This window comes from Lissotriton vulgaris, chromosome 3_1 (assembly GCF_964263255.1).
Source record: "Lissotriton vulgaris chromosome 3_1, aLisVul1.2, whole genome shotgun sequence".
NCBI lineage: Eukaryota > Metazoa > Chordata > Amphibia > Caudata > Salamandridae > Lissotriton > Lissotriton vulgaris.
This window is the reverse complement of record NC_141689.1, coordinates 493,131,352-493,154,756: the sequence shown is the minus strand read 5'-3', so window position 1 is coordinate 493,154,756 and position 23,405 is coordinate 493,131,352. Positions and strand designations below refer to the sequence as shown.

General features: G+C 46.8%; 1 protein-coding gene across 1 annotated transcript in view; it reads left to right on the top strand.

Annotated features, from left to right (window-relative positions):
- The window catches only part of TENT2 (terminal nucleotidyltransferase 2), a 569,767-nt gene that overhangs the window by 228,981 nt on the left and 317,381 nt on the right, over positions 1-23,405 (top strand). Inside the window, exon 6 of the mRNA XM_086960733.1 lies at positions 20,093-20,159. Within this exon, the coding sequence (XP_086816859.1) occupies positions 20,093-20,159 (67 nt within the window). The remainder of the gene's footprint in view (positions 1-20,092; positions 20,160-23,405) is intronic.

Below are 23,405 nucleotides of genomic sequence, written 5' to 3'. Positions count from 1 at the left end.
AGAGTGATCCCCCAATTGTTGCAGCTGTCAGCCAGAGGAGGAGGTCTCTTTGGCCACCTCTGCAACCGCCGTGGCACGCTCCTGAGTGATAGTAGAGGCGTCCGGTCTCAGGTGTCGTGAGGGTGAACGTCTGCAGTGCACAGTTTGCCATCCATTGTCTCGGGGTCCTCTGGATGGGCTTAGGGTCGGTTTATCCACATCATGCTCAAGGCCCAGGAGGGCGCATGTGTCCTTGAGCGAGTGCAGTTGGTGTAGTTTTCCGTCCCACTTGAAGATGAGACGGAACGGGTGACCCCAAGAATACGGAGTTTCATGCTGCCACAGTAAATCCGTCACTTTACGGAATTCCTTGCGTTTCTGCAGGGTGATGGCTGACAGGTCCTGGTAGAGGGCTATGGAGTGACCCTGGAACTGAGGAGGCTGGGCTCGTCGCGCCTCCCTGAGGATTCGCTCCTTTAAGGGGAAGTCGGGCACAAAGGCCAGTATGTCCGGTGGTGGCGCCGAGGACCGTCTGGGCTGTCCCACTTTGTGAGCCCTGTCATTGCGTATTTCGAAGTCCGCCGCTTCCCCCAGAACGGACCGGAAGAGAGTCTGTAGGTAGCCCGTGACATCGGATCCTTCTGATTTTTGAGGGACCCCCCGGACCCGTATGTTGTTCCGGCGGGAACGGTTCTCGAGATCCTCTGTATAAGCCTGGAGGTCCATTTGCTGGTCAGTGAGACGCACAATTTCCTGTTGGAGGTGAGTTATTTCCATACTCCTGGACTGATCCGCTTCCTCAACCGCTCGCTCCCCCAGGCCATCCACATCTCGTCGGAGCTCCCGGACCTCGCCCGCCACTTCTTGCTTCAGGGATCGGAAGTCATCCCTTAGGGAGTTAAAAAGTGTTTCTAAAAAAGTTCTAGTGATGGGTGATTGGTCCTCCGTTGGTGCAGACGTCTGCTTTGCAGTCGGAGGGGGAGGGAGGGGGGTGCTTACTGGGCTTGGACTGTGTTTTGGCCAGGAGCTCCGGGAGCGTTTGTGACCCTTTTTTCGACCGCTGCCCCGCCATTTTGTCTGTAGGGTCGCAACAGTCCCCGGCGTCGGAGTGCGGTGGCGGAGCGTGGGTGTGTGGCCAGCAGGTCCTGGTGGATAGGCCCCTTGGTAGTGTTGGGTGGCGCGGTGAAGTCTACTCTGTCGCAACGGGCAGGTGGTGGCCCAAAGGACTTGTTTAGGGAGGAATCCGGCCGTGGAGCTATGTGGGAGGCGGTGATCCAAATGTGTGTTGGAGGGGCCAAGCGGCGAACCCTGTGGCAGCGCCCGTTGGTGGGGACCAGGGTAATCGTGGCGAGCAGTCCGTGGTGAGACGGACGGAAATGAAAGGTCACTGAAGCCAATCGCCGGGGGCTCGAGCGTGCCCCCCGAGGTCCGTCACGATGCCCCACCGCGCTCCTCACCTGTGTATAGCAGTGTCCTGTGGTGGTACAGTCAAGGGCTGTCAGCTCAGCTCTGGTCCGATTGTTCTCCCTGGCCGCTCAGCTCTCTGTAGCAGGAGGCGTTGTAACAGTGCCCCTCGTTAACCAGGGTGGTCCGCCGCTATTCCAGCGATGCCTCAGTGGCAGCGCCGCCAAAGTTTCCCAGCCGATCGATTTTGAAGATGCCGACGGTGCGATGTGTGCCGGCCAGGCCGCAGAACCGGAGACACTCCGCCAGCGGTGGGGCCAGGCCTCCGGACCGCTGGGCCGTGCTTGTGGATGTTGCGGTGGGCCGCAGGAGCAGAGCGGGGGCAGCAGGGGTAGAGCACGCCGGCTCCTACAGGGCCAGCGCAGCCGCCATGATCCGATCGCCGTGCAGCGTCTCGGGTGGTTCCAGGCGTCCCCCCGGTAAGGCGATGACAGTTAGGGCCTTGAGAAGGCCGGCATGGTGCAGGTCGGGGGGAGTCGCCGCATTGGTCAGTCGCGCCTGCGTCCGGCGGCGCGAGGTTCCAGGCGGACAATCCTCAGAGGGTGTGTGCCGGCCCAAAAGCCGGGGAGTCGATTTTCGTGACTCCCGGCTGGCACACGGTGCCCCACCGGGCGCGCCTCTGGGCCGGGGGTGTCCCGCAGGTGGGGGCCGGGACCTCACAGGTGGGCACGGGTGTGCCGGGTTCCCTCCGAACAGAGTCTCAGAAGGCCGCAGGATCTCCGCAGGGCGCCAGGGGTAGAGCACGCCGGCTCTCACAAGGTCGCGACGGTCGCCATGTTGTGGCCGCGGCGATCAGTCAACGGCTCCCCCATGCTCCGGCACGGCACCAGCGGCAATAAGCAGGGCACCGGATGGCGCAGCAAGAGTCCGGTAACAGGATCAGCCGATTTGGGCGTGATAGGGAGGTCAGGTTGTGTAACAGGGCGCAATTGAGCGGGATCGGGCAGGGAGCCTCCGGGACCTGCTACCGATCACGCCGCCATCTTAGCCACGCCCCCAACCTTTCCTCTTTTGAGTATTTCTTTCTCTTATGAAACATAAGAATTCTCAGCGATGTACCTGGTTGTAGTCACTGCGTCAGAGTTCAATAAGTTCTTGATCTGTATGTTTTAGACTGCCTATTTTTCAATGAACAACAGACATTGATCCGTTTTTCGAGATCTTTTCAAGGCCAATGCCTTCTGGCAGCCCCAAGAGCATTACATTATAGCACCTTGATCTATACTTCAAATCTGCAAGGTTTTGTTCATGTTCCTTTAGCATTTCTTTTATTCTATACATATTTTCAGTTGTTCTGTTGTATAGATCAGAGGTACTCCTTTCACATTTATGTTCTGCAGTGTATCAGTCTTGCTACAGTAGTTTAACAGTTATAGCTAATGAGATATTTTGTTAATTGCTTATTGCAGTGAAGAATATGCTGCTTCAATTAATGTATGAGCGTTTCAGTAGATCTGCCTTTTATGACCGGTTCTGTTGACAAATATCAGTGGATTGGACCATTTGTTTTTTTCATTTTATCTTTTATCCTATGTTGAAACTGCATTAGTGCAAGATGTTTCCTTTGCTAATCCTGTGTCATGGCTGATTTGCAGGAATATGCAGACTGATTCGCTAAGAGTTAAGTGTGGCCATTGCTACTTTCCAGCAGAAGTTCACTTATTGTTTTATTTCTAGGACTCAGTTAAACATTTTGAGGCTTAATTTAATCAATGCACTTGTATTAGCAGTTCAGCCATTATCTTCTATCACATAATATATACATTGCACTGGGTTGGTATCAGTTTTGCCCAACTTTCATAAACTGGCTTAAGCTGCTCTACAATTTAGAAAACGTCAGATAAAAATGGACTGTACAATATCTGTGTTACAATTTGTGCGGGTTGCGGCGCAGAAGATAGGGGCAAAAGGCGAGCTCGTGGCAACTGAGGTTTTATTGCAGCGAAAAGTTGATCTGTACAGCTTTTACGAGTATGGTATTTCCTAGGTGACTGGCTTCTGCTCCGTCGGCGGTGGACGACCTTTTCCTTCTTCCGGGTCACGTCCGGTCTTCGGGGTGGGGTCTCTTCTTCCTCGGAGTCCGTCCCGACTGTCGGAGTAGCTCTCCAGCAATCACCCAGAGAGAGAAAAGGAAAAGAAAAGTGTCAGGGGTAGGTTCCAAACAACGATCGGTGCAAAAGGGGGGGGGGAAGTGATGGGACCACCGGTGCTCCAGTTAACGTGTGATCGGCGGGTTTAAGTGTGCCAGAAGGATACCGTGGTAGTTACACGTCCCGGGGTGTTGTACCTAGTGTACGCTGACCTCCTACCCAGCCCCTTAATCGGTCACGTACCTGGAGAAGCCACGCACCTCCCCTGGGTGAGTGGCTGGGCGGCTCGTGGGAACGGTGGCCTCCTGGCTTTCCTCCGTCCGGGGCAGGCGCCGACTCTGCTCTCGTTTCCACTCCTGTCGTCCGGCTCCCTTCTTTCGCTCTCGCTGACCGGCTCTCGGCGTTTCTACTGGCGTCTCCCGCTCTCTCCTCCTGGGGTCCAATCCTCTGATCTGTAACTTCCTCCTCTCGAATCTCCGTCCTCCGCACGCTCTCTTCTTCCGTCCTCCAGGTGAACAAGCACACCTGAGACTCGTCTGGTTCTCCTTTTGAGGGGCAGGTCGGACAGGTCGGCTCCTCCCACTCGGCGTTTTCTCCAGAGTTAAAGGGCCATTCCATGGCGTTCGCTTCCGTCCAGCTTGCAACCGGGTCCTGTGAGTTAGACAGAGAGAGGGGAGGGGAGGGAACAAGCGTTAGGTCGGACCTCCCCTCGGTTGTCCTCTTTGCGCGAGGGAGACCAGCACCGGGAGGCTCTGAGTCCTGCATGCCATCCGAGACCCTTTTGTACACCCCGTTACAATCTGTCATATAGGTTTTAAAACGGGGCACCAGACAGTTCTCCGCTTTCACAGATTTTGTTTACTTTGGCGATGTGATTGTTGCTAATTAAGGTGGCAGCACCAAGCGTTTTGTTACTGTGCAGATGACCGTTTAATATATTTGAAAGACTGTGTATCTAACATTGTATCTTGTGCACCAATTATAAATATTTGCCAACCCATCTTCCTTGTTAACAAATTGACAGAACTCCATTTTTTTCCCACTTGTAGAGTGAGCACAAAACGACTTAGCAGCTGTTCTGTATGTGTTGCTGCCATGACCGTTTCTACCACACATGTATGTACTTTAGTATTCAGAAAAATATTACATCCCACAAAACATTAGTTATCCCTTCCCCTTCTTCTTTCTCTTCTCCCTCCGTTCCCCTTCTTTTCCCTCCCCTGTTCTCTTCTTTCCTGTGTTTTTTCATGGGAACCTCGATCACGTAGTTCAGAAACTGCACATCATCGACAATAGAACATGCCCCCTTTAGGTTGTCCTCGAAATGTCATTACCAGGTATCCGAGCAGAAAGATCGGCGCTCCAAGGTGTGTGTCATGACATACGTTGGGCTAAAATTCCACAAATGCCAAAGTCTCAGCAAAAACATCTCTCCTTAGGACCAGGGACACGGGCAGAAACCTAGGTGGAACAAGCGGAAGGATCAACATCAAGGAAATAATCAACAAAGCTGAAAAAGAAAGGGACTGGCTAGGGGTGTCATGGTTTGAACAAGGTTCAGGTCTCAATAATAAACACATGGGAGGGAATCTCTTCAGTGTGGCACTGGAGGATTCGGTCCTGCAAACGAAAAAAAATAACACTGCTAAAACCATGCAGGCCTTGCAGTTTAGAGGGTAATTCAAACAAGCATTTGCAATACAATAGGTCTCGCATTACTGAAAATTAGAGCTATTGGTTTTGCATTATTATTTGCAACGCCAAAAGCTCAAACTGTTACGAATGCGAGACCTATTGCATTGCAAATGCTTGTTCTTCAAGTTGTCCGGTATGCAGGGAAGCAGGGTTCTGCTTCATCCTCCTCGTCCTGTGTGTTGGGGTCAGGCCTCGTTTTCTGCACATGGCTGCGTGGCGGGACACCCCAGAGCCTTCTGCTCACCCGCATTCACATACTGAGACCGGACAGGCTGCTTCCATTGAACACTTCTGGTCTCTCTAAACTTCGCTTGACACCTCGCTTTTTCATGTAAGCACATTACACAGCCCTACTCCCCACTATTTCGAGCGCAGATCTGCAGCTGTCACCTCACTCGCAGGAGGCCGTCTGTTCTCTATCAGTCAGCACCACACCGATGTCACGCTACCAGGTTCCATAAGCAAACCGGGACTTACACTGCTCATCTCTCACTGATAGTTGCCACCTTGCCCACAAAAAGTACATACTGCCCATTTGTTTGTTAGGGCTGGACATGGGACTTAAACTTTATATAAAATAATAATCAGTCAGGGACTGCTTACTTTAATAATCAGTCAGTTTAGGCAACTCTAGAACCCATTTTAAAGTGCTTTGTTCTCATGTGTTTTTTTTAAAGGATGTTCTGATATGGGTAAATATACAGGCTTTAGCGATTTTCCTAATTTTTGTTCTGGCTGGAATGTTAAAATACTGTTCATGCAGGTAAAAGTGTAAACTCTACTGAGAGTGGTAAGGAACAAGGAAGGCGTTAGCTCTTCAAACACAAACGTAAAGCGATTGCTCCAGAAATCAGTGCAATGGGAGTCAGTTACCCACGCGGGGCGCAGGCTAGGCAGGTTACTGGCAACATACACCAGTGCATGAGAGATGGTATATGGCAATGCCACTCCTGTCTCTCACCCGCAAACAAACTGTTGTTCTCCACAGACTCCTGGCAAATGTGCAGTGCAACAGTCACAGCCAAGAAACAAAATGTCTGATGTGACTCTAGTGGGAACATAGGTCTGGCTAGAATACTCATAATAATATATCACACAGCAACACTTATGCACAAGTTCAAAGTTTGCTTGCGTTGCTCACTACACAAAACGTATGTACATGTACACTCAGTGTTAAAATCAGCTCTAGTGGCCCTTTACCTATACTGTTTCTAAAACTTAGTGTAAAATACCCAGCAAGAAGACTCTTTCAGATATCACAAGACCAGACCAGAAGACATTGCTACAAAAGTGCAGTGTGAAAGGCTATTTCATGGCTACATTCCTGAGCCTGTGAAATGATGGTTGACCCTCACATTTGCAGTGAAAAAGTTGTGCTGTTCTAGGTATAGTGACATTGGAAGGTGTTGAAAGCAAAAGCAGCCAATAGCCAGCTGAGGAGGACACAACAGCGGTGTGTGAAGTATTCTCAAAGTTTGTACCTGTGTGCACACGTGCACCCATGGTGCACACTTCTCACCTGTGTGCTCATGTGCGTCCATGAGGACACAGCAGCAGTGTGTACCTGTGTGCACACGCATGCCACGGTGCACACTTTCGTTTGAGAAGGACACAACAGCAGTGTGCGCCTGTGTGCATACGCACGCCCACGGATCACACCTCCCTTCAACAACCCCAGCATCTGCCTATTATCTGCAGACTCTTTTTTGCTGGTCCACAATGACTGCACATGCATGGACAGCCATCTTGGAGTGAAAGTAATGGCAGAAAGTGAAACTAATGTCTTCTAGCATCGCGCTGCAGTCCGTGTGCACTGCAGGTCTTAGGAACTTCTCAGCATCATACTGACTCCCGCCGCGCTCCCGCTCTCCTCTTCCTGACTTCCAGGCTGGGATAATTAAGAGACGCGGTGGGCGAGCAAGAGAGGCCGTGCTCGCGCAAAGGATCCAGTCCGTGTGGGTGGGGGACAAAAGGAGACTGGGCCAGAGCAAATAAGCCTCACTGTCAATCAGAGGCTAGCGTTCAGCATAAAGGATGACTGCGGCCAATGAGAATCATGGGCGGAGCTTCTGCCCCATTCCAGAAGGCAAGCCGACGACAATAGATCTTGCAGACCTAAAAAGGAGCCACCTCTATCAACAGTCCTGGCAAGAGTAGTATTGCAGCCAAATAAGATTGTGGATTGCGGAGGGCCCCATTGTGTCCATATGGGATGATCTGCCTTCTACCTTCCAGGGAAAACCATACAGCGACGCCACCTCGGACTAATCAGGCACACCGTGAAACAGACCATCGGAGACCTGCTCCAGTAAAGCTCCCTCCTCACCCTTAATCCCCCCACCCCTTCTCGCCAATTTCCCCACCATACGGTCAGGATTTAAGGGCGGCGTCTCTGTACTGTACACACTGCATTGGGGCAAGTAGCTTGCGCCGCTGATAGACTACAGGCAAGACTACAAATCACTACTGCGAACTGCCTGACAGTTGGTGTTTTTCCAAAGTTTGATTTGGTTGTCATGTTAATTAAACCTGCACTGTCATGACATTCTCAATGAACAATTGTAAGTACTGGGACATGCTGCAATTTACCTATAATGATACAGTTGAATCACTTGTACCACTTCTATTGTTTGCCATGCCCAATGTACCATATTGCGTAAAAACGTAATGTAGAAGGTTTATAAAAATAGAGTAGGATTGCAGCCAAGCACTTCTCACGCTACCTTTGCACTCCATACCAGTGCATACAGCTCTGCACCACAATTGCAATACCCCTTACACCACAACAGTCATTTTGGGCAAGGAAGACGCCAGACCTCTAGACATTCCAAATCCCTCCTAATCCCTCAGTCAAGGTAGATGGGAGACGACCAATTGGACATTGAGGTGCCTTTAACGCTGGAGCCACATGAAGTGGAGCATGAGGAGTTATTGGACTTAGGTGAATGAATCCGCCACACCTGAAGTCCAGGGGCAGTGCAATAACACATGTCCAGATCTCAATGCCGAATCCCCAGAGGAGGGTGTCCACAACCACCCCTCAAAACACTTGCCTCCAGACCTATCCATGTACAATGGACTCCTTCAAAATGCCCCAGACTCACGCGGGTGCTTGAGGAAGAGAGGGAGGACTTCTGCTTCCTCCTCAAAACACTGATTCCATTGCAGAAGGCAAATCTCTACCTGCCTGTATTTTCTAGCACCCTGGACCAAGGTAAGGAAACGTTTCTGGGGTCGGCCACAACAAGAGCTCTTACCCCATGAGTGGAGAAGAGGTACAAACACTCCACACAAGACTACCAGTACATCAAGGGAAATCTGTCAACGTACTCTGTTATTGTGGTAACAGCCAGGAAGAAGAACAATGTGCCTACATCAAGCAGGCCACCACCAGAAAAGGACAGCAAGAGAATGCATCCGATAGGAAGAAAGATGGAAAGTGAAGAGGCTACACAATAGAGAACTGTAAATTCGAACGCACTCCTCAGCTGCCAAGGACATCAATAGGAGGAAATGGAGGGCCTCATGCAACAACACCTGGATGAGTTTAAAAAGAGGGCTCTGGCAGTAATCCAGGCGGGTATGAACATTGCCAATTCCTGCCTGAAGTCTCTGGGCTCCAGGCAGAGGTGCAGGTAAAGGGGATCAACAGGCCTCTCACTGGGAAAGCCCTCTTTGGAACAGTTGTAGTCAAGGTGCTACAGCAAATAAAGAAGGACAAGGAGACAGCCAAAGTTACGGCTGCATTGCAATTCAGGTGATCCATCAGGAGAGGAGAAATAGCTGACCAGCAGGCAGTGGAGATTTTCAACCAGCCTCAAAGCAACAACAACAGCAAGGCTTCAGCCAACAAGCCACTGGTCCTCAAAACGGCAATGGCAACACCTGGCGAGAGAGGCCTTTCCTGGGAAACCGAGAGGGAAAGGCCAATCTGTAGTGGGTTGGGTGGAGGGGGCAGGCTAGCAAGATGCTGTTTCAGCGACCCGGCCACGGAACACCAGTTGGGGGAAGAATAGGAGAAGTCCTCTAGGAATGGAGGTCCATCACCTCAGACAGCTGGATACCAAACATAATGAAGTACGGCTACCTCATAGACCTTAAGACACTGCGAGAAAACCTATCTGCACCCAGAGCAGGAGGACGTTTTCCTGGGGGAAGATGCTGAACTGACGGACAATTCACACATGCCCAGAAGGGCAAAGGTGATAGTAGACCACACTCACCTCTAACAGAAGTGGAACTCTTTGACATTGAGAACTGCTATAAAACTAATAGGCATAATGACATTGTATATTGCACTCACTCCGCATTCGGGACCATACATGCGACCCATGCAGGAATGACTGCAACAAGTGGCTACAAGCCACAGGAGCTCGGAAAATCTAGTGTTTGTAACTCCAAGGGTTCAGAAAGAAGTGGAGTGTGGACAACAAGAGATGTAGCTGTGGGAAGACCTTTCAAAATACCATCTCCTGTGGTGACCATAACAGACTCATCCACAAGGGTTGGGGCGTGTACATCGACAGCCTAAAGGTCAGGGGGCTCTGGAGCCCAACAGACCCAGCGAAACACCTAAACCTAATGGAACTGAACTACTAGAACCGAGACTCAATATGACCTCTACCTATAGCATAACATCAACAAAGCTCCGTTTGAAAGACTGTATTTTAAATGTTAAAGTATAAATTGAGACAGATTGTTTTATGTACTTTTAATGCTCCAATGGTTTTACCCGTTGACTGCGGTGAGAATTCCGTCACGGTACAGGTGATTTATGGAGTCGGCATGTTTCGACGGCCCCTGGCCGTGCTCCGCACATGCCCTCTGTGACGCATGACGGCCGGGGACCGTCATGCGCACGGAACTGGTTAAATTGTGAGTTTTCATTAACTGTACAATAAACTACTTACTGGAACTGAAGACGGTCATCCTAGCTTTGAAAGCATTCAGGACAAACGTGATGGGTTAGACCATGCTGATCCAGACAGACAACGCAACAACCATATCTACCTCAATAAGCAGGGAGGAACAGAAGTGTTTCAACTATATTAGTTGGAATAGGTGATATAGAGGATGGCCCTCCAATGTAACGCGTCTGAAGTGGTGATACAACTCTCTGGTGGGCAAATTAGAGGCAGACAAACTAAGCAAACAAGCAAAAACCTGCCACGAGTGGGAGATAAAACAAGAGTTACTGGACAACATGTTCAGGCAATGGCACACCCCAAGCATAGACCTGTTTGCAAGGCCAGAAAATACAAAATACAGAAACTTCACATTCAGATTTCCACACCACCAATCCAAAGGGAATACCCTTTTGATTAACTGGTCTGGGAGATGTGCATACAACTTTTCACCAATTCCCCTGATCCCAAGATTAATGGACAAAGTCAAACACCTGAGGATGTCACTCGTACTTCTCGTCCCTCAGTGGACCAGACAGACATGGTGATTGGACCTGCTACAGATGTCCAGAGGACAGATCATACCCATTAGGGCATTGCAGGATCTGCTAGTGATGCAGAACAGGAGGTTATGCTACTAGGAGCCAGCCACACTCCATCTAGCAGCATGGCTCCTGAATACTTAAAATTTGGACACCATTCCTCGAACAATGAAGGGCCTTAGGGAGGCAAAGAGACTGAGCACTTGGAAGAGCTACACAGCCCAGTTGACCAGTTACATGCACTGCTGTTAGTACCTCAAGAAGCTAGAGGCAAGGACAGAACACAGTGCGTTCGAGGCATGTGGGCTGCTGAATTCATATCTGTGCATAGATCGCCACCTAGTGTTGGGTCCTGATGATTGCACATTGTTGTCCTGGAAGAGTCTTCGAAGTATCACGAGATAGGTGGCTCCTCCCCTGGACTACAGTGCTCCCACTTACTGGACAACACATCACTAAAGGTCCACTTGCCTGTCACAGTTGCATACACCAGAGGTGCAATAAGTACCATTTTGTTCACACTTTTGGTGATGAAAAGATTTCTGGAAGGATCAAAGAAGGTAGCATCACCTATATCTGCACCAATACCAATGTGGAACCTGAACATAGTTCTCCCACAATTCATGACAGACCCGTTTGAGCCCATGCACAAGGCAGAAGTAAGGTTCCTCACCCTGAAGATTGCCTTTCTAGTAGTGATCATATCGCTTAGAATGGAGAGTACTGCAAGCCCTCACCATCCGAGAACCATACCTTCAAATCCACAAGGACAAGATGTGCTAAGAGCAAACCTGCAGTTCCTACTAAAGATGGTTTCCCAGTTCCACGTCAATCAAAGCATCCAACTACCAGCCTTCTTCCAAGAACCCAAATCCCAGGCAGAAAGGGCGTTACACTAAGACAATAAGAAAGGGAAACTAACTCTGTTTCTTTTGCCAGGCCAAGCAAGGGCGCAACAGTAACAAAAGTAACTATTGCATGGTGGATAGTAGAGAAAATCCAAACCTGCTACTTAAGGGTGGGGAGAACTTTACCTACATGACCCAGGGCGCACTCCACAAGAAAGACTGGTGCAACCCTGGCATTCCAGGTGAATGTACCCATCGGTGACATCTGTATGGTTGTGACATGGTCATCCACGCTCATCTTCTCAAAACACTACTATGTGACCATCCAGATTAACACGGGAGCACAGGTGGGACAGAGTACTACAACACCTGTTAGCAAACTCAAGCACATTTCAACCTTTCCTCCTCAAGGAGACCAATACTGCTATGTAATCCGTGTAAAGCATGTGAATCCAAGAATGGATTTATGCTGCGAAATGAAATGGTTACTTACCAGTAGAAGTATTTTCGCAGCTTGGAAAGTTTTCTAGATTAACATCTGACCCACCAACCTCCCTAGAAATGTGGGTGCACAAACAGTCTGGGTGAACACTACTTCCAGAAAGAATCTGAAGATGGCGACCACGCACATGAACTTCTGGGACGCACATCTGATGTCACACAGAGGATGGACTTAACACCAATTGGTGGTAGACTACGCCCAAGACACAAAAAAAGAGAATTAAGACAAGACGCGATTCAGGAAACAACCACTTAATAGCAGCAAAGGCTGCAAAACTACTCCGACTGGTAAGTAACCATTTTGTTTCTTCTTTGCTGGGTTTCGGGAGCTCAGATACTATTGGAATTGCCAGTGTGACGGATGTTGTGGGTATAGCTTCCTTTTATGACTTGCAGCAAAAAGTTATGTGACATAACTCTCTGAATCCGTGGTTTCAGAAGGCTGTGGATAAACTAGCACTGCAATACCTCCACGCCCCCATAAGCTTAAAAAATACTGCCTCTTGGTACTCATGACTTCTAGCTGGTAAAAAAAAGAAAATGTAAATACACAGGAGGTGCAAAAATGTTCTTCCCATAGTTAAAGAACGCCTTATTTGATAAGTTTGACCCCATCCCTGTTCAGCAATCTAGATATCATTAGTTGCAAATCAGGTTCACCGTTGAATCCCTGCCCTCTGAATGTCTTGGCTAAAGTGATCGCTGTCATTATCCCTGTAATACATTATTCAACACCTCATTATAATCTGGCTTTGCACCAGCTGCTTGGAATGAAGGAAAGGTAATGCCCTTCTTAAAAAGCCTTTTTCCAATCCGTAAATTCTGTCAAATTATAGTCTCTTGATAAAGGGGAGAAGAGCAGCCCTTATCCATCCTGATTTGTTGGCAGCTTTCGACACTGTATCACGTCCCTTACTTCTTAAACGCCTGTCTGGGTTCGACATTTGAGGGCTGACACTTGGATGGTTTCAGTTTTTTTGTTGGACCGACCACGATCTGTCACATAAGCCAATTTCTCTTGAGGCAATAAACAGCTCAATGTGAGTTTTCACTGACTTCTACCCTTTTTAATATTTATATGCCCCCGTCCGCCACTGATTGAATCTTTTGGTATTAAGGTCTACTCATATGCTGATGAAACTCTGCTGATCTTCTTGATGGACCGCTCCACTAACACTGCAGCTGCTTCTTTTAAAATGTGTCTTATAAAAGTGGATGCATAGTTGCATGCTTAAATGCAACTCTAATTAAACAGATCTTACTTTTTGGATATAAAGAGAATTTCCCCAAACTTTTCAGTCTCTGATTGGTGGTCTGCAAACTTGTCTACTCCCACCAGCTTCCGTAACCACTGATGAAAATTTGGTTTAAATTTCGACAATGAGCTGTCTTTTCGGCCAGAAGTGCTGGTAGTTACTGGCTCGTGTTTTTCTATCTTGAAAGCTCTATAAAAATTCCTACATATTCTTCTTTTGCAGGCGTTCAAATCTTTGGTACAAGCCTTAATTACTTACAGACTTGATTATGCCAATAGCCTGTGTTTAGGGCTCCACTATTCTCTTAACCCCTTGTCTGCTGATGACGGAACCGCTCCGTCATCAGCTGCGGTGGCGCTGTGCTGATGACGGAGCGGTTCCGTCATGGCCTGCTCGGAGCGCCTGCGCGGCGGGAATTCCACGCCTGCGCTGAGCGTTCCATTGAGCGGGGCGGGCCATGACGGAACCGCTCCGTCATAAGCACAGCGCCACCGACGATGGTGACGGAGCGGTTCCGTCACCAGCATGCGGCCGCCGCGCGGCCGCCCCGCCCCCTTAGCACTGCGGCGGAATAGCTGCCGCAGTGAAGGGGATAAATCAATTACAGGTGGCTCAGAATGTGGCAGTACGTCTGGTTCTGGGACTGCCCTGGCGCTGCTCCATATCACATCGTCGCAGACAGCTGTATTAGTTGCCAGTAGCGAAATTCTTCCAGTTTAAGGCTCAAAGAGCCTTCTGTGGAACCTGTCCAACTTACCTCCAGGATAGGTTTTTTCCTTATTCTCTCTGCAGGCTTTTGAGATCAAGTAAGGCCTTATTATTTAAAATTAAAGTTCAAACAGCAATGAAGGGGAGCAGTGGTCATTCTCTCTCCTAGCGTCTCAACGTTAGAATTAACTCGCTCTTTCCATTTGTTCAAGTTGAAGTATCATTTTATTAAGCTCCTGAAGACCTGGCTGTTAACCACAGTATAATTATGTGCTCTTCAAGTTCAGTGAGTTATCTGGCTAGTGCCCATGCGCTCTGGGGAAGCTGCTCGCGTTTTTAAATCGGATCATTCATTTGTTCATAAGAACCTATTATTTCTGCAACTATGTAACACTTACCTTTTCCGTATAGCCAATAGAGTGCATTCTGGACAACTTTCCACTTGAGGTCTAACCTACCACTGGAGCAGTGGGTACCAAGCAGATTTCACAGGTGTCTAGAAACCTGGTTGTTCGCATGCATGAAGAGTTCCTTGACCTTTGTGTCTCTTGGGAGGGATATTGCAGCAAACTTACTGATGTAAAATTGCAGTATGTGCTATTTCCTCTAAACTAAAGCCGTAATTTCAGCTTGATTAACTTAATGCATTCATTGGGTATACTTTTCCTCTGTCTTGTGCAATATGATACCTCTCACTCCTATGTGCCTGTACTGTAGCGCACCCACAGGTGATTTACTCTGCCATGCTCTTAGAAGCCTGAGCTTCCCGGTCTCTGTCTCTCTCTCTCTCTTTTATTCATTTACTCTCTATTTCTCTAAATTCTGCAATATTTGGGATGATTTGGAACCTGATAGATATGTGAATGTTTTCAACCAGATTGACTCAATCTCGTTAAGAGCAAGATTCCACACAGGCTTCGTGCAGAAGAGATTGACTATGAAGCGTTCAATCACTTACAGGGGCAACTGCATGACCCTCAAAGCCCCCATAACACCCACAAAAACAAAAAAAGCAGCCCTTGTCTGAAAAAGGACAAGGTGTTTTATTTTTAATGAAAAAAATTAAGTTTCTTATTTGGAGGGATGTCAGGGGAGCAGACTATGGTCCTCTGCCCAAAGCTGCTGAGGCACCTGTAATGATTTCCAATTCCAAAGTTGCCCCATTGAGTAGCAGTATAATGCCAGAAAAGTGGTTAATGTAAGAAAATAAAAAGATTACAACGCAGTCGCAGAAGATCCAGGATTGGATCACGGTTGGGGTAGCCAAGATGCTTGGGTGCATTTGAGTGTTCAACTGCCTGTGAACTGGGCTTAGCCGTACTAGTGCCAAGACAAGGGTCGACAGATCTGCCCTGTGCATAGACTGCTAGGACTGTACACAGTCACTGTGACTGTTGTCTCTCCCTTTCCCTCCAGGCTGATGACCTGGTGGGCAAAGTGGGGAAAAACCAGGTACATCAGTACTTTGTGTAACCAGGCAAATCAACTTGACAACTGTGAGCAACATACAAGACCGCATTCTCATCACCGTAGGACCTCTACCAGTTTAAGGTGCTGCCCTTTGGATTAAAGAATTCTCCAACCATCTTTGAAAGGCTAGTTAACCATTTGTTGAATGGCCTCAGAATGTTCTATGTTATGCCTCCTTGATATTGCAGTGCTCAGGAATACATAGAATGTGCATGTGGATCACTTTGTTCTTTTCTGTGGTGCCAGGGACCAGCCTGACCATAAAGGCTACAGAGTCTCAAATTGGTCAGTCCTCTTTTGTGTACTTCGGGCTTCTGGTAGGAAGATTTGACGCTTGGAAGTGAAGGTTCAGTCAGTGCTAGACTGGGATATTCTCACTGTCAGACTCTGCTAAAAGCTTTTCCATGTGTTATTTTTGTGGCTAACAATGGAACTACAGTTGTGCCTGAACTCCTGAAATTAAAAAGCAACTGTGAGAAAGTGCCATCTTTCCTGCATGGAATGCCCCCGCTTTTTGCTGAATGGCTGATGTACTTTGAGTGTGCCCTGGGCTCCTGCGAACCAGGTACCTGGGGCCTGTGTTCCTTTTCTAAAACTGTGTTGAAACCTAAACAGAAATTGACATCTCTGGCCACAGGTCAGCCCCTGGTAAATGGTACCCAGGGCACTGTGACCAGAGACGACCCCTTATTGTGCCACCCTTAGGGCCCCTGTGCCTGGACACCGACACACTGCCTTTGCAGGCTGAGTGACTTGGTGCAGAACTCAACAGAGAGTCGACATGGCACACATCCCTGTGTGCCTGCCCACAAACCCACTGCCCTGACTTACCTCAGTCACCCCTCTTGCTGGGTGCCCTATGCCAGTGGTGTGGGCACAGGTGCATGAGCCCTGTGCCCCTACAGTACCCAGGGCAATTCCTGGGCACTGTAAGTGCAGTGAGGCCATTAGGAGTATATGGTGCTGGGAGGTTGTCATTACGAACTCCACAGCACCATAATGGCTACACTGAAGACTGACAAGTTTGATATCAAACTTCTCAGCACATTAAACCCACACTGATGCCAGTGTGGGATTTAATATAAAATGCACTACAGAGGGCATCTTAGAGATGCCCCCTGAAACCTAACCTACAATCCACGTCTTGTCTGAGAGTCTGCCACACAGCAGACATGTTGCTGGACCCCTGGGTAGAGAGACCTCCGCTCTCCTGGGCATGCAGCAATGCATATCCTGGGTGAGGTGCTAGGTCTCCTCCCCCAGGATGGGTAGGGGGAAGCTTCAAAGGCATGCCGCCTTTGTGAGCTTCTCTAGGCCACTTGCTGTACTCCGCAACTGGCCACCACCGGTTCTGACCCCCACTCTGGCGGAAAGACTGCCTACATGAGGAAAGGGGGTGTACCAGCCTGTGCCAACTCCACACCTCAGGTGGCAGAGGCGAGGTGAAGCACAACTAGGGCTCCAGCCATCTTGAGGATGGGGAGCCTTGTCCAATCAGAGATAGGCTCCTGCCCCCCTACCACAGGAGAGGAGCAGGATAGGGGGTGTACTCACCCCAGGACAGGGACTCCTTGCTCCCTGCCCTTACCCTACCTGTAAATCACCTAAATTTAGTATTTAGGGGGCCCCTGAACCTTCCTTCCTCTGATCCCGATTTAAAACAAGAAAGAAGATCAAGAAGAAAACCTGCTGTGCAGATGATAACAAGAGGACAACACCAACTGATTTGGCCCCAGCCCTACAGGCCTCTTGATCCTCGAACCTGCTCCTGCTAAATCCCGGCATCTCCTGCGGACAGCAACCTTGAAAACCCCGGAGGACCTGCCTTCCTTGTCCCTCTTGGAGACTGGGACTCCCACGAGCAGTGGCTCTGCTCAAACAGCAATACCCCTGGTGCCAGCCAGGAACCGCAAATCCAGCACACTCTGCACCCACCCTAAGGACGTCCCCTCGGCGATTGTGACCTGAAATCCAGTGCCCATGGACCCTCCTCGACGACAGACGATGCCCACAGCCTCACAACCAGGGACCCCTCCAACCGTGGCCAGCAAAGGGTAAGATTTCCCGTCTTCAAGACACCCCTGCACCCGGCGCCCTACTGCCCCCTGTGCCCTACTCCAGGGTGCCTACCTATCCTCCAAGATGCCAACTTACCCCTCTCAGTGTTGGTCGCTCCTGAAGAATCTGTCCCCGAGCCTGCAGCCTTTGTTCCACTTCCTAGACTCCCATTGAATAACATTGAGTGCCCGACGGCTCAAAAGCACCCTGCACCCAGCCACCCGAGTGCCCCTGGCAGTGCAACCTCTGTCCTAATCTACTTCCCCACTTGCCCTCACAAGTGACCAGGAGCTCAGCTCCCACAGCCGCGTGGCCTGCTTTCCAGCAGTCACCAACCGCCGGTCTCTCATTGGATAACATTGGGCCTAACTACATCTGCACCCGGCTGCGCCTGTGCCGCTGAGGGTGTACTAAATGTACCTACCTGACCCTGGGAGACCCCTGAGTCTCTGCCCAGAACTCTGCCAGTCGAGTTCTTACCCAAAAGCCGATAACTCATTTTTCTTCCATAGGGTACCATTGACTGGTTTCACTTGAAAATTCTACTAAGTGTGGAGTTTTGAAACTTTAAAATATTCATCTAAAATCAGTTGAACAACGAATTCCGATTTACTCACCTGTTATCACAAGAGAACTCAGTGCTGCATCTTTTAGCCCAGCTCTGACCCTGAAAAGTAATTTTAACCGTACTTACCAGTAACTTGAATTTCCTTCCATAGGAATATATAGTCTGCAGAACAGTTTCTAAGTGTCGATTTTCACAAACTGCAAATATTCCTTAAAAATCGCCTGTATGACTTAAATGCATTCTTTCGACTTTTTACAGGAGATGCACCAGTGCTGGATCCAGGCTCCAACACTGAGTAGGAAAAAGTAATGATAACACTACTTACCTGCCAAGTGAATTTCCTCCCATTGGATCACATTGGTGATTTTATGTGAAAAAGTTTCTAAGTGTCAACTTTTGAAATACAATATTATTCCTTAAAAATCACTACTGTAACCAAAACACTTTTACTTAACTGTTTACAGAAAATGTCCCAGGACTGAATCTAGGATCCAGTCCTGTGGTTAGAAAAGTAATATACAAAGTAACTAATTGCATTTAACTAGAAATTCCCATTGAGCTCAATGTTGCTTTGTTTGAAATTGTGTTGCCTATGCAACAACTAACTATTGTAATCAAAAAGTCTATTGCCTATTTGAGAAAGTATATGTTGATACCTTGTTGGTTCTAAAATAAAACAACTATATCTTTTGATACAAAACAACTGGCCTAGAGTTCAGTTCTTGTGTGCGAGTCGATTTGCTGACAAAGTGTGTACAACAAATGCTTCACACTGTCCTCTGATACTGCCTTACTGCTCGACCAAGCTACCACTTTAGAGAGTAAGGTTATAACTAACTTTAGCCTCTGCCTAACCTCTGGGGACTGTGGACTCTGTACACACTGTACCTTATGTTGGTCCAGTATAAACAGAGCCACTTTCTTACAGCAACTTCAATGATGTTTTTGGTACACGCACTATGCTGGTGCTGCTATGTGCAGACACATTTTGGCGCCATTGAAATGCGGAGCAAAAGTGGTTAAATGGTGTGCAAAAATGCTTGCATAGAGCTTGCAAGTCCGCTGACTGCCAGGGAGAGCTGCTGCCAGATCAAAGTCAGTGTGATATGACATCAGCCACTCGCAAAAAGGTATCGATAATGGAGACACTTAACACCAAAACTCCAGCTCTTCTCAGTACTTGAACAGTTATTCCTTCCCTGTCTCCTCCCCTTTAGAAGAGCTCTTGGGCTACTTTGCCAACACAGATTCTGGACTGTCTTTAGCACCTGTATTTTCTTTCCAGTCATCCATGTGCTTGCATTTAACTGCTCTTGCGCTGATTTTTCTTTTATCTTTTTCTTTACTGTCCTTCACTTTTGGATTCCATCCTTTTATTTCCCTCCTTTATTCTGTGTCCTTCCTCATCACTGTCCTTTCATTTGTCTTTTTCGTTTTGCTATGTCTTCATGCTCTCCGGTAATTTTCTCTCTTTACCTCCCAATCTTTTCTACTGCTCTAGTTCTCCCATCTCGGATTGCCCCTCTAGTTGCTATCTTTTATTTTCCATTCTCCTCTGATCTGTCTTCCATCAATTCTGTTGTTGATGTACATATTTACTTGTTTACGTATTTTTTGGGTTGTAGTGTTTATCTTGCCTTTTTTTAGCTACTCATTCATGTGTAAAACCTTTTGCTTGAGCTTCATGCTGCACTTACTTTACAGCTTTGGGTAGCATAGCTCCATTGTGTATTGTGTTTACTGCCCATCCTCATTTGTGATTTATTGCTTTGACTTGATCCTTGTTCTTCTGCCGCAATCAAAGTTAGGTTCTTTAGCATAGAATACCAGAGCCTTTCCCTAGTGGAATTTCTTTACATATTTTTAATTTTTTTTAATTCCTTACAATGTACCAGTTGTTTGTAGAATCACAATATAACATTTTAAACAAAACTATGTGCATTGTAAAGCTCTATAATTATAATCTGGATGTTATTTTCTAAGCTTGTAACTATTTTTGTTTTATACAGCTAAATCAGGAAACCGAAGCAAGACAAATACTCGGCATGATTCTGAAATACTTTTATAATAGACTTGGTAAGTAAGTTTATACTCTCAGATGACTGTGCGATTTAGTTGTAGACAATTCTTGGTGACCATTTTTTCGTGCTCAGACGGTCTATAATCGTGTAGTATTTCTTACATTTTCAGCAGGTTCCTAAAACTACTGTTTAAAATGCTAAACGCACATTCAACCATGGAAGATGCAGTCTCGACATCCTAGCTTTACCTTTGTATATACTTCCACTCAGCCTATTACCAACAGCAGTAAAGCTACACAGCCTTTGCAAGGCCAGTCATTCCCTTTCTGTATTCATTGTACATATTTTGTTGTCAGTGTCATATCCTGATACTTGCATTTTAAACGAATCTGTGATTCCAAGTCCATCGTAAAATTTCTAGTATTGATCGGAGTGTCCCTTTAAATCGGCTTTTCTTCTGCATCTAGCACTATTTACTACTGTCCATCACTAGATCATAGTTTTGCGTGACTTTTACACTGCATTATATGTAGGGATTTTATATCATATCAAATTGAATAGGAGCAGGGGCAGAAGACATCCATTGGCTGCCGGTTGCATTCCTTAATTTTGCTTAATTTTTGTCTGGGGTAAATTTTTCGGTGCTTTTACCTTGAAGTGCAGTACTTTGGAATAATATATTTTACTTTGCAAAAATTACTTTGGATGCTTATAAATTGCTGATTTTTCACCCCAAAATGCCATCCATCCCTGACTCATAAAAAAAAACCCCTCACCCCTAAATTCTACACCTCACTGTACCCAGAAAATCCAATACCACCCCTAAACACTACCCTTCCTTTACTTCAGAGAAACTCTCTAATACGAAATCTGCGTGGTCCCCAGAGCCTCGGAGGTGTGATTGCTAATCTTGTGATTCAAGGATTACGTTTAATGCACAAATTCCAACTTCAAAAGCCGGTTGAACCGCAGTCCTAAGACATGCCTACTGTGCAGTCTCGTGCAGGCTATGTTTTCAGGTTAATATCAGTTGCTCTAAGTGAGTTCAGGAACATAGCGAGAATCCAAACAGTCTTTTGTTTAGGAATAATACACTCCGGGATGGCACTAAGAAATGGGGACATTTAGTTAAAAATGTTTGTTAAAATCCCCAATCTAGTGCATGAAATATGTAGGATAATCACAGCGAATGCAAAAACAAAAGTAGTTGAGCATGTTTTGGCCAGCATAAATGTTTGACATACGAACAGCCTGAACCTATTTTCAAATGCTATGCTAAAGCATCAAATATAAAAACCTTCCTTTTGAATTTCAGACTTTCCTAGGATGGATTGCACAGCATACTTTTGACCAGCTGACTGTAGCTATGAATTGCACAGCATACTTTTGACCAGCTGACTGTAGCTATGAATTGCACAGCATACTTTTGATTAGCTGTTTGCAGTTATTTCTTATTAGTGCTCTGCTGTAAAACCAGGATATGTCCTCTCGGTGAAGGACTCCTTATTTATTTAAATGACCTAGCCTAATTGGTGATTAAATACTGGAGTTTATATGCCATTTGACCACTGATTTCATATCCTATTTTCAAATGAAAACAGAGTCTGGAGCCAGTAAGTCTTCTCTAACACAAAACTGACATGGCAGAAAACGTGTCTGCTCCAGCCCCATGTTGACTTGAAGTCTCCATCTTTATAAACAATAAGCTTAGTCTTCCAATGACTGCGTACATTTTTATAAACAAAAAACTTGTCAGACTATGGGATTGCCAGCCATGATGATATTTTGTGCATGATGCATTTTTTATGTGCGCTTGAGGGCCTTTGTACTTCTAATCGATATAAAGGAAACACTAACTACAGTCAAGGAGTGAAAACAGGCTGCCCAAACAAGAACTGCTAGTGTTCACAATTCCAGGATTATGGTTTGAGATCGCCTTATTTTGAGACTCTTACCATACTAAAAAAGCATTGAACATTATGCATATGAAGAAATTATAAAAACTTGTGAATAATCATTGAAAACATTGTATATAAAAGTATTTGAATAAAACGTTATATAAAAGCACTTTAAAGATAGGTGAATAAATGTGTAAAAGTATTGTATACAAGAAGCTTTTAAGAGTATATGCCTGTTGATTAAAAACAAACCAGGCAATATATTTGGTTTCTAATTAATGCGGCCAGGTGCAAAAGATAAAAATATAAAAAGATACAAAGTGTCCAATTTGTTAGATCTATCGTCCTTTAATTTCAGTGAAGCAGGAATAGTCATTCCCTCTGTTAGATTGGAAAATCATTGGGCACATGGATTCTTTTTCCTTGTGATGGTCTCATGAAATCACCATCATGTCTGGGAGTCTTGGCCACAGTACTTGAAGTATTTGCAGAAGAATGTTTGTAGGAAAAGTGCTTTTTCTCTATTGTTGTGGCAGCAGCTGCTAGTGAAGGAGATGGACATGGGCGACGAAGCAAATTTTGGATGTTCATGGTACCTAGGGATAGTTATATTGCTTGTCTATAAATTCAGGTCAGATTAGATGTTTTCAGCATTAAAGTTGTTGATGTTTCGAATGTTGACATTTATCCATCATATTGAGACATTTCATGCTTGACGGATACGGTGATCTGGTCTGCAGTTCTCCTTCCATTTCCATGTTTGCTTCCGGATCCTTGAAGAAAATGGAGCTTTGCCTTTCATTTTCTCTTTTGTTCCTTTTGCCTTACCTACTTTTTCTGTCAAATTCAGTCTCCATTCCCTAATCATTGACTATTTTTGTTTATTTCATAGCAGCTGCAATACAGGCTAAAGGAAACACTCGCAATTGGTGGTTTAAAGAATTACTTTGAATAAAACCAGCTTTTAAAGGCTTATGATCAGGCTCTGTGAGTGGGCAGTAGGCTATTCCCGAGCTGCGCCACCTTCACGAGAAGGCTCGCCCACCTTCCTTCTTGAAATGAGGAACCTGAAGAGGGTTAGCATTGGCGGAGCGTTGAAGGAATATAGTGTTGTAGTATTTTTTAGCTAAAGTGTGGTTCTTCTAGAGGAAAAATCTGTATTGACCAGGTAGAGGGACCTGAATAGAATGTTCTTGGTCATAGGGACCCATTGGAGTGGTCATAGGCCTGCGTGGAAGAGAGAGGGCTTGCTTGGCAGCAGCTGATTGTATCAGAACAGTTTGCATTTGTTGCTTTAGAGCACCTAGAGACAAAACATTTCCATAGTCACGTCTGTTCGGTATGGCACTCTGCACTGTCAAAGAGTAGAGGCAGTATTTTGCGAAGGACCGTCATTAATGAGA